Source organism: Anabrus simplex, chromosome 1, assembly GCF_040414725.1.
Source record: "Anabrus simplex isolate iqAnaSimp1 chromosome 1, ASM4041472v1, whole genome shotgun sequence".
NCBI classification, from domain to species: domain Eukaryota; kingdom Metazoa; phylum Arthropoda; class Insecta; order Orthoptera; family Tettigoniidae; genus Anabrus; species Anabrus simplex.
In genome coordinates this window covers 1,167,371,669-1,167,384,087 of record NC_090265.1, presented here as the reverse complement: position 1 = coordinate 1,167,384,087, position 12,419 = coordinate 1,167,371,669, and the positions used below count along the sequence as shown (strand labels likewise).

Genomic DNA, 12,419 nt, shown 5'->3' with positions numbered 1-12,419 from the left:
AGGTAGTTATTCAGTAGACGATATTCATGACTATATTGAAAGTACGTTAATTGATCAGTTTGGAGAAGATAGTTTTAGTAATCATAATTACAAGTTCTCAATCACTATAAGCAACATTACACATAAATGTGTTATTGAATCATCATTTAAGATTGACTGCAAATCACAACCTAATTCGATTGGACCATTGCTTGGATTTTCATCGAGGGAGCTCCTACCGAACGTACGTTACGAGTCTGATAAACCTATAACACTCTTCGATGATTATCATGTGAACATTACTTGTAATATTATTACAGACTTGAATAGTAATCTACAACCTTCGCACGTACTGCACGACTTTATTGTTACAGAGGAACGTGGATATACTATTTCTGAGAAACCAGCAGTAGTTCTTTATCATCCTATGTCTGTAAAACACATTAGCAACATTACTCTTAGACTTGTAAATAAACATAATCAGCTTATTCATTTTGATCAGCACGCGTACGTAGCTTACAAACTACATCTCAAACCAGTATGAAAAACATCTCTAAAACACGGTGTACATTCCGAAGACATACTACATGTGTGCAGAGACTCATCGAGTTAACAGATACCCATAAGCTGATACTCCAAGATTTAGGATATACACTACTACAACAGAATGGAAGAAATTCTAGACATTACGAATACAGTAGAAACTCGTGAAGGTGTAGTACGAAGTGAGCTTCATTCCATCAACCTTTTACGTTTGGATTAACTAACAATGATGAAATTCATTTTATTATTAATCAGCAAGATGTACACACCTTACCACACGAAAGCTACCTCTATATTGAAAGACGACTAGAAAAGTCGGATGGATGTGGACAAAGCACTTCACAACTAAACAACCATGCTCTAGCTTTTCTCTTTTCTGAAGCGCGATATGAAGTAAATAATGTTGAAATAGATCGAACGAAGAATGTTGGTATTACAAGTGCAATGAAACACTGCCCTTTTTTCTGTGATGAAAAAAATTATCTTTTGCGGATGGCAGGATGGTATCCAAAAGCTACTAACAACGGGATGATTAATGAGGATGGAACTTTTACGGGTATGTTATCACTAAAACACATTTTTGGCTTCGCAGAAGACTTTACACGTATTAAAATCAACGCAAAACAAGAGTTTATTCTAATCCGTGATCGAAGTGATTACAGTTCTCTTAAAGCAGTAGAAACACCAGTAGAATCGAAAATTGCACTTCATCGTATACTGTGGAGGATTCCACATGTAACCTTATCTTATCTTGTAAAACTTCGATTGCTCAAGATTGTAGAAAATGATGCACCATTATCTATACGTTTTCGAAGTTGGGAACTGCATGAATATCCTGTGTTCCCACCTTAAAACAAGCATAGCTGGGCTGTTAAAACATCGCGTTTTACTGAGAAGCCATAGTATATTATTTTTGGATTTCAAACTAATCGTAAATTCAATCACGAAAAAGAAGGCTCACTGTTTGATCACTGTATATTAAGACACGTTAGACTATATCTCAACGGAATTACGTATCCCTACGAAAACATAGACATTAACTTTGAGAAAAATAAGTCTGGGATGCTCTATGATATGTTTTGTAAATTTCAATCATTGTATTATCAGAAAGAAGATCGTCCGCTATTTACACCTCAAGAATTTAAAAATAAAACACCGATTGTAGTTATAGACTGCTCTTATCATGAAGAATATATAAAAGAATCTCCAGTTGATATTCGTTTAGAATTTGAAACATCTGAAAACATTCCTGCTAACACAGCATCCTATTGTCTTATTATTCATATAAGTGATGTTACTTACCATCTGCTAACGAATATTGTTACGAGACTATATATAAGGATAGCTCTTTATCATTAACATTAGTGTGTGCCTCAACATCGTACGCTATGGAACAAAACTGTAAATGTGCGTGCTGTTTGCATGCTCATACGCAACACCTTATTTATCTTACACGAGTGAGTGAGGCTATTAAGATGATCTATAAACATAGAACGTCGATGCCGAAACATCTTATTCAATACTTACTACCATGATTTTTATCTACGTATGCTGCCTCTTACGTACATATTTTTTGGGACATCCTTCCTCTACACAGTAAGATGTCGATCGAAGTAGCTTTATGCAGAACTTGTCAACGACATTACAAGCATCGAGGTGAAAATGGTGATGATGATTGGGATGGACCAAATCCGAGTATTGAACACTGTACACAGTGTATGAATGAACTTTCTCTAGTACCTCATGATGATGATGATTCAGAAAAGGAATAACAACAAGGTAAGAAGTGTATAATCTTCTCTGTAAAGCATAACATACTTAGTATAATATATTTCTAAATGTTTTGTTTAATTTGAATGTTGCAGGAGGCATTTCAGAAGCATACTGCAAAACGTTGTTAAGAAGCATACTATCCTTGTCAGCAACAAAACGAACACTGTTGTAGTGCATTAGAAATAAATATTTGATCGCATTCAAAATGTTGTACTTATTGCATTCCTTAAACCTACTTACTCTTAAGAAAACGATCAAGTCTAAACATGCACAATGACGTCATCACTGCAGCACGTGCTTACTCTAGCTATCCCGATGCATGTCTACACTTGTTCGATAAAGCTATGCCTTAACAGAGGAAGAGGCTATAACAGCCACCGCAATTCCACGTGACAGTTTTCATCCGCCATCTTGCATCGCTAACCTTAGTGCTGCCCTATTTACGACACTGCTGGTAATTTAAAATCCACGTGATCTTTTTAACAACTGTCATCCTCAATCTTGCATCGCAAACCTCAGTGCTGCCCTCTTTAGCTACTTACCTTCAAAATGTAGTGGTGGATAATTTGAAAAATTCTATTTGACAAGCTGCCATCTTTAATCAACACAGCACCGTGGTGTCATCTTTAGTTACCGCCATCTTACATCGCTTACCTCGGTGCTGCACTCTTTAGCTACTTACCTTTGAAATGTGGTGACGGACAATTTAAAAAATTCTATTTGACAGCAGCCATCTTTATTCAACAGAGTACCGTGCTGCTATCTTTACTACATCGCTAATTAGCACTTAGAGGCTACTACACAACTGTCACATGGAATTGCCCGCCACCACATTTAAAAGGTATGTAGGTAAAGATAGCAGCACGATGCTCTATTGATTAAAGATGGCTGCTGTCAAATAAAATTTTTCAAATTGTCCGTCACCACATTTCAAAGGTAAGTAGCTAAAGAGTGCAGCACTGAGGTTTGCGATGCAAGATGGCGGATAACAGCTTGTCAAATAGAATTTTTCAAATAGTCCGCCTCAAAAGGTAAGTAGCTAAAGGGGGCAGCACTAAGGTTAGCGATGCAAGATGGCGGATAACAGCTGTTACGTGGAAACTACCCACTACTACGATAAAGATATCAGGACGGTGCTCTTTTGATTAAAGATGGCTGCTGTCAGAAAATAATTTTTCACATTTTCCGCCACCACAAGTTAAAGGTATGTAGCTAAAGAGGGCAGCACGGTGCTCTGTTGATTAAAGATTGTGGATGACAGCTGTCAGAAAAGCATGTGGGTTTGTTTCCAAACAAGAGCGAGTAGAATTTTTCGAATTGCCGTCACCACATTTCAAAAGTAAGTAGCTAAAGTGTGCAGCACGGTGCTCTCTTGATTAAAGATGGCGGATGGTAGCTGTCAAAAAAGCACGTGGCTTTGTTTCCAAACAAGAGCACGTGGAATTTTTCGCCACCATATTTCAAAGGTATGTAGCTAAAGGGTGCAGCACTGTGCTCTCTTGATTAAAGATGGCGGATGACAGCTGTCAAAAAAGCACGTGAGTTTGTAAAGCACTTCGAATTTGCCGCCATCACATTTCAACTAAAGAGTTCAGCACGGTGCTCTCATGATTAAAGATGGCGGATGGTAGCTGTCAAAAAAGCACGTGCGTTTGTTTCCAAACAAGAGCACGTGGAATTTTTCAAATTGCCGCCACCACATTTCAAAGGTATGTAGCTAAAGAGTGCAGTACGGTGCTCTCATGATTAAAGATGGCGGATGGTAGCTGTCAAAAAAGCACGTGGCTTTGTTTCCAAACAAAAGCACGTGGAATTTATCAAATTGCCGCCACCACATTTCAACTAAAGTGGGCAGCACGGTGCTCTCTTGATTAAAAATGGCTGCTGTCACGTGGAATTGCCTGCCACCACATTCCAACTAAAGAGTGCAGCACGGTGCTCTGTCGATTAAAGATGGCTGCTGTCAAAAAGCATTTTTCAAATTCTCCTCCACCACATTTCAAAGATATGTAGCTAAAGAGGGCAACATGGTGCTTTGTTGATTAAAGATGACGGATGACAGCTGTCAAAAAAGCACGTGGCTTTGTTTACCAATTCATATCTCGCGCTAGTGATGTAAATTGGCAGCACTGAGGTTTAAGCCCGTTAAGATAGCTGCACTGACGTTAGCGATGTGTTGTTGTCTGTCAAAAAGCACGTGGCAGTCAAAAAAGCACATAGCTCTGTTTACCGATTCACATCTCTCGCTAGTTAGGTTAAGTTGCAGGCACTGAGGTTTAGGCCCGTCAAGATGGAAGGAGTGAGGTTAGCGATGCGTTGTTGTCTGACAAAAAGCACGTGGCTGTAAAAAAAAGCCCGTGGCTTTGTTTACCAATTCAAATTTCACGCTAGTAAGGTTATGTTGGTAGCAGTGGAAGAGGCCCCTGGCTGCGGAGGAGGAGGCCACTGGGAGGCCCCCCAGTGCGGCGGCGGAGTAGGAGGCCCCTGGGAGCCCGGTGGAGGCGGGGGCGGCCGAATCCCCCAGTTATACTACTCACGTCCGTAGCATGTTAAGTTTTTGAGATCATCTGTATATATCATTATTTTAAAAATTCACTCACTTTTCGGTTCTTTTGACCCCCTTAAGTGGATTTTCCGGAAATAAAAAGTACATGTTTCTTTATTTTTGAAGGAAATTCTAAGTACCAATTGAAATTTACTACACCATGTTTTCTACATATCCCTTCATACAATTGCGTATGTCGATTCTTGGACTACATAATTCACAGACTACCTTCTCGCGCTTATTTCACTTGGCCATGAGGAAGGCTGCACCATGAAACTCAGCACAGTACAGTACAGGAAGCACAGCGATGTTCTGCGAAGCTGTTCCGAGGTGTATTTAGATGGCCTCTAGAACGAAGGTGATATCATCGGCGGTTACGGAGAATTCAGCGAGACATACTTCACCAAACGTGCGAGTGAGTACGACTTAATGAAGTTGACGTCAAGTGGCTTGCAAGTGGTTTTGGCAGAGACTGTTGTGAAAGCCCTTTACGATATTGTATTTCCATGGGGAGTACATATTTTGGAAACGGAGAATTCGCTTCTCCTTTAGCAGGTTAACAATCCCTATTTGATAACACGGTGGGACAACGCAATTGGTCTGCCACTGCTAAGTAGAGACTTGGAGGGGCGTGCCAATCCAACTGATGAGCCCAAATGGCACGCCTGGGCGAAACTCTGCAAACGCACATGGGCTAACCCCCCAAAAGCTGCTTTTGTTTCCTGTGATTTTTATTGCTTTTCCTACGTGTCCATTTAGATCGTCACATATAATTTTAATTATTAGATATTGTGCCCAAATGCATAAATAAAGCACTCACAAAAGTCTTGCTTCTCTCAGTCTGGACAGTCAGTCCGTGGCGCATTCGCTGTGATGACATTCATACATAGTTGACCCTCTAATGCCAGTATAATCTTTATAATACAATGAAATGAAATGGCGTATGGCTTTTAGTGCCGGAAGATCCCAGGACGGGTTCGGCTCGCCAGGTGCAGGTCTTTTGAGTTGACTCCCGTAGGAAACCTGCGCGTCGTGATGAGGATGAAATGACGATGAAGACAACACATACACCCAGCCCCCGCGCCAGGGAAATTAACCAATGATGGTTAAAATTCCCGACCCTGTCGGGAATCGAACTCGGGACCCCTGTGGCCAAAGACCAGCACGCTAACCATGTAGCATGGAGCCGGACTTCATAATACAATCACTCAATTGTATTATATCTTCAATTCCGTTTCATAGATATTGGTCGACGACAATTCCAACTACTATTTCTTGTGCTGTTTTTGCCGTTGTAGACCAGTTTGTATGTTCTTTAGTGTATGTGCTTTTGCACCGTTCCATTTTGTTTCTTGGATTCCGAAGACGTTAATCTTACGTTTTCTCAAGACCTCGCAAAGCTCGTCCTGCGTCGTCGTGCCAACATTCCAAGTTGTTACTCGAAGTTTTGTGATAGTTTTCGAAGTTCTCTCTCCTTGATAGTTTGTACATTTGTCACTTGCGTAGAACACTCTAGCATTAATTTCATTGCTTAATCTTAATTACCCTAAACTTATTACGTTATCATTTCATTTTGTCCGCGTGAGTACTCTAGAAATATTACTCTAAATGTTACGGCTGGTTGCCACTTGATACCAGATCCTCCTAAGTCTTCCTGGAAGATCTGAGTGTCACTGTTGACTGTTCTTCCGGCGCCAACTCTTCTGCAATCTCTGAGCTGAGTCTGAAGCCCTGCAATGACTTTCTCTGCAGCGATGTTGAAATAGCTCACCGGCAGGGTTGGATACCAATAACACTTCCTCCTCCGGGGGTCCCTCTTTCCACCTAAGGAAGCTCGTCCTCCCGAAGCCGTTGGCCCCTTTACGAGATTGAGATATTACGCCACCCAACAACTAATGCAGCGCAGCTGGCTGTGCGTTCAACTCCAACACCGTAGCAGGGTACTCTTGGACCCCAGCCAGACAGCAACAATTGTACAATTACATTCAAAATATTCAATTACTTTTAATGACATTATCAGATAATAATTAAATTGCAGTGCCTGAAATACACTGCATTACACAGGGATTAAATTACAAAATGAAAACCGGAGATAATATTACTTTGTAATAAATTACTTGTTACTGCATTACCTTGTGATGCATTACACGTTTTTATAATCTAAATTTCAGATTAATTGTTAATCCATTCCTGCCCAACACTGGCGGTTGTGAGACTACTTGTCCATAAATAAGCTCTCAAGAGATTGATCAGAGTGGAAATATGACTACTCTTACCTTCCTCTGGTACCAGGAATGAATGTGCGTTGCCTATAATGGGATACGCTTTTGGTCCAGGTAGCTGGTCCAGTAACTTCCTCACGCGGGCAGATGTCCATTGAAACGGCAGTACCCATACCACAATGGTGACCCCAAGAATAAGCAGCAATGCCAGGAGTTCCAGTAGAGACAATAAAACCATCCTGAGGCAGAAGAAAAAGTAAAGTGCCTGAAGTTGACCGAATAACTTTGTAGCATTCGGATAAAAGTGCATAAGTTCAATTTTGTATATTTTGAAGCTAATATGGCAAACAGTAGCTTTAGTTATGGGTCGGGATAGTTGTGGGAATAGTTGGATGTAGGCCTACACAAGGTCTGATCGACCAAGAACGTCACTTCAGAATGTACGACAATGTAACCTGGACCTTTGAAACATGAACTGCCGGCTGGGTGACACATAAACACCACGTCCGCACCATGCCACTGCACCACACCAGCAGCGACCTTGTCAATTTTACACATGTATGTAGTTTACCCTTTCCTAGTACAGCTGTAATATTGTCTTCAAGAACGTCATAAAAGCGTAATTGGGAAGGAAGAAGTCGCCTATTTAGGCCATCGAATAGAAGGTGATGGAATAATCCCACCTACAATCATCTCAGATCTAGGCATGTTTCAAGGAATGATACACATTTATCACAAATTTATCAAAACTTCTTCTAGTGTACAAGCACTGTTACACAGAATGCTCTTAGATGGAAAAAAATAGATAAACGACCAACTGTTTGGGCACAAGAAATAAAGAACGCATTTGAAATATGCACAAGAAGTCTTGCAGATGCTGCTACACTAATCGATGTGACTATTCTAGGCCAGCTTACCACGGATCCTTCTGACACAGCTCTGGGTTCTCGAACGACAAGTTAACAGCTACTGGCAGCTACTTTGATTCTTTCCTTGCAGGCTACATGGATCAGAACTACAATACAATACATACGACTGAGAGCTCTTAGCAATATATTCCATCATCAAATATCTGAAGCACATGCTAGAGGATTGCGATGAGTAGAATGCCGACAGTAATCAGTCTAGTTCAAGTTGAGTATGATATTATCATAAGACGTTTGGTAGTCAAGATAAAAGACGCTTTCAAAATCGGTCGAATCACGGGAAGCGATATCAGTCATCATTAGCAGAGGCGCTGTGTTGTATTGATCAACATTCAAATCGCCTTCATATATTTGATAGAACCATAAATCTTCGTTTCTTAGTTGATACAGTTGCTATTCTGTCAGCACATATTTACAAGTGTTCGAATACTACAGATTATACATTGTTTTCCGCAAACGAAACGCCAATAAGGACTTACAGTACCCGGATGAAAACTGTTGATTTGAGGCTCCGGCGACATGTCAAGTGAAAGCCTTTGCATTGCAGGAGTGTAAAATCCTATCACTGGAGCAGACCTTTAAAAATTTTTTGTCATCTTTTATGACCTTAAAAATCGTTGACTGGTTGATAGTAATAATAATAATTTCGTGTGGCTATTTCTAGCCGAGTGCAGCCCTTGGAAGGCAGACCCTCCGATGAGGGTGGGCGGCATCTGCCATATGTAGGTAACTGCGTGTTATTGTGGTGGAGGATAGTGTTATGTGTGGTGTGTGAGTTGCAGGGATGTTGGGGACAGCACAAACACCCAGCCCCCGGGCCATTGGAATTAACCAATAAAGGTTAAAATCCCCGACACGGCCGGGACTCGAACCCGGGACCCTCTGAACCGAAGGCCAGTACGCTGATCATTCAGCCAACGAGTCCTGGTTGACAGTTATTATTATCAACGATTCCATGGACACCTAATATCAGGCGCCGTCAGTATTTACACCGTTATTCGTGGACATCTTTTCCATGATCTGCTGGTGAAATGTCTTGAAATAACGTCACTTAGACGAACCTTTTTTTGTCCTAATTGTCTACAGTCCCATGTACCTACCCAACTGCCCACATCCATGATGCCAGTAATCGCCTCCTAAGGCATGAAGGATGTTTAACCGTTCATGTGGTCTGGAAATACAATCAAATTCCAATAGCTCCTGAAAATATGACTAAAATCGCTAGTACGACGCCATTGTGCGAATTTCCAGTCAACACTTTCGGGATATGTGATGCAGCTCAAATATTCCGGAGGTTTATGGGCATTGTTTTTCGTTGTCAGGACTTTGTTTCATGTGACACTGACGACCTCTTAATTGCCTCGGGCAGCTTGAAAGAACACTTCACGCACCTCGAGATGGTCATTCAAATATTGAAAGAATAACGGCGGTCATTGTAAACTAAAAGCGACGCACCGGGCGAGTTGGCCGTGCGGTGGGGGGCGCGCAGCTGTGAGCTTGCATCCAGGAAATAGTGGGTTTGGATCCCACTGTCAGAAGCCCCGAATATGGTTTTCTGTGGTTTCCAACTTTCACACCAGGAAAATGCTGGGGCTGTACCTTAATTGAGGCAACGACCGCTTCCATCCCACTCCTAGGTCTTTCCTATCCCTTTATCGCCATAAGACCTATCTGTGTCGGTGCGACGTAAAGCAAATTAAAACAAGAAAATGCGACACATGCGTTTTATAGCCATGGCCAGGTTCTCTATGGCTCCGGTACATAAAGTCCAAGTGGAGCTCCAAACTGTGAGGAAGCCAAAAAGAAGTTTGAATTACCGTATGTACCCGATGCATTTACTGGACATATTAAAAATGGCGCCTACGGAAGGTAGAGGCCAGCCAAGGCAAAGAAATGTGTAATAGGATATCGATATTGATGTATGCTAGAAGGCCATGACTAACTTAAACCTACCACTATGAAGGCGGTGTACAATGGTGTAGAATGGATAGAATTTTTTTTTAAAAAAACAAGAAGGATCAAACAGATTATTATAAAAAAACTGACTTAAAAATTGACGTGGGAAGGACAAGATATCCCGAACATCGCTCTCAAAAATAAGCAAGATTTGCAATATCTAACGTGAAATTTTAAGCTGAGAGGACGGAAATATTAAACGAAACGAAGAGATAAACGTTGAAATACCGTAAAGAGGGAATAAAATCCAGAAGTTTTGAAAAGTCCATCCAAGTACTTAGACGCAAAGTCGTTTGGAAACAAGAAGTGGATTGAGACGTGAGAGCTCGAGGTTGAGCTATATTAAGTGGAAATAATAGCAAGGACAGCCTAAATAAAGAAGCAATCCTTATAAAAAATATATTTATATTACGCAGAACCATGATGAATTCATATTTTCCAGAATCGACGCATATTGTCTACTGTGTTCCTGAACAGATGATGGCTTGCTAAATCGGCATAGACCAACCTGGAGGGAGATGTCATCCTGGCTGTTAAAACCACCCGACCCGTGTGGAGGAGGTCATTCTACTTGAGATACCAGTGGTGGAGATCCGGCCCAGTTCCCAATCCAAGGCCTGCGACCAGACCGAAGAGCAACTAAGGCCCGAGATATTGAATGGCGAGCTAAGTAATAGTATTAAGTAGTATAATTTCTTATGTAGAGTATTACCAGTATATGCAATAGATCTGAATAGCCTAAGCGTGAGATAATTAAGTGTGCAGTGAATAAAAGAAAGTGCAGTGTGAAATATTTAAGACGATATCTCGTGACAGAATGGTAACGTGTTTACTACATTATCTTATCCAAGGATGAAGGAATACGATTTAAAATGTGACATAGTGTAACAGCTCTTTTCAAAGAATCCCGGTTAGTTAGAAAGATCCTTGAGTGATGTAATACCAGTCAAACCCAGTTACGTCACAGAAGGATGCATGTTTGAATTGGTTAAGTTAAATTGCCATACTCTTTGCTGTGTGAATATATTGAAAGAATAGATACTGAATTTGGGGTTATATGTTGAATTGTATGACAAAATGCGTTTTGAGGAACGAATTCTGCGCTATTGGAGTGATACGTATCGTTGTGTTTAATTAATATTGGAGGTTAAAAGCGGTAATTATAGATGTTAAATGAATTAAATATGGGTTGAATTGAAGGTTAATAATGAAATAATGGAAGTATATATGGTATTTTAAATGATATATTGCGCAGATTAACAGGGAGTAAAACGTATATGATATATATAATGTGCGATATAGGAGCACATGTAAAGCGACTACGGAATATAAGTATGCCCCAGGGAGGAACTATAGCAAGGTATGGACAATAAAATTACGCATATTTTAATGAAGTGTGAAAGTGGTTTGACAATAATAACAACCGGTGATGGGTAAATGAATACATGATTGTATCATATTCTGAATGAATGGTAATTGCGTGGAAGATCAAACTTGTATGCAACTAGTATGATAATGTAGTGTTGAAATATCTTTATGTAGGCATTTGCACATCTATATATGAAAAATGCTTATTGGCTATATGTATATTGAACTGGAATACGTTACATAAGAAATTATCTAGCTAGAGTAGGGAAATTATTCGAGATTTACGTAGGATATCATCGATGTTTTGTTGATCTGAAATATTATTAGAGCGAATATTTAGTTAGGAGCCGTAATTTAAGTGGCAATTGGACCGAGGAACTTAGTGCGTCATTCAATATTTCATTTTCTTCACTGTAGTCTGCACCAACGAACTCAGATAATTTTCAATGTAACTTAGATCACTGATATTTGTATTCAGGACACTTTATTCAAATTCAGTTCATTTCCGCGATAACTTGAACGACGTTATGGTTGTATTTTTGATGAGGGTGTATAATTAACACCGTGAGTGATGGAATAACTTATTGATATACCGAATCTTGACCGTGGTCTGAAGACTTTGATGTAATATATACTTAAGTGACCAGATGTAAATTTTAATAGGAGGATGAAACAAAGCAATAATTCATTTCAGGAATACGCGACCCAGAATGTTAAGATATGTAAACTTAGTTTAGGAGTAAGGCAGCGCTGACCTAGAATATTTGATTCAGTAATTAAAATATTTGTTTATTAGGTGGATAATTTGAAGATTATGAGCAATATTTGACATTAACCATTTCTTTCGCGAATCTTGATAGTTTAATAAATGTGTTTCTTGATTAATTTTTATAGAATGGAATGAGTTTTCATTTATAATGGTAGTCAGTAGTTGTACTTAGTGACTAAAGTTCTCGTTATGCGAATGTGTTTTTTTCGAAAGGTTGACTGATGTTTACGTTCGCAAAATCCACTACTGAGCGTTGAATTACGTAATTCTGAACCGCGTATGATGCCGTTACTTTCTCTTTGAACACACGTTAAACCAAACATAGAAAAATTAACCAT

The 12,419-nt window shown here is 40.0% G+C and overlaps 1 protein-coding gene across 2 annotated transcripts in view; it reads right to left on the bottom strand.

The window, feature by feature from the left end:
- LOC136858377 (cytochrome P450 4C1) overlaps positions 1-12,419 on the bottom strand; it is a 246,140-nt gene that overhangs the window by 207,501 nt on the left and 26,220 nt on the right. For both annotated transcript variants that reach the window (XM_068228630.1, XM_067137879.2), the window contains exon 2: positions 7,117-7,301. In XM_068228630.1, the coding sequence (XP_068084731.1) occupies positions 7,117-7,300 (184 nt within the window). In that variant the 5' untranslated portion in view covers position 7,301. The remainder of the gene's footprint in view (positions 1-7,116; positions 7,302-12,419) is intronic.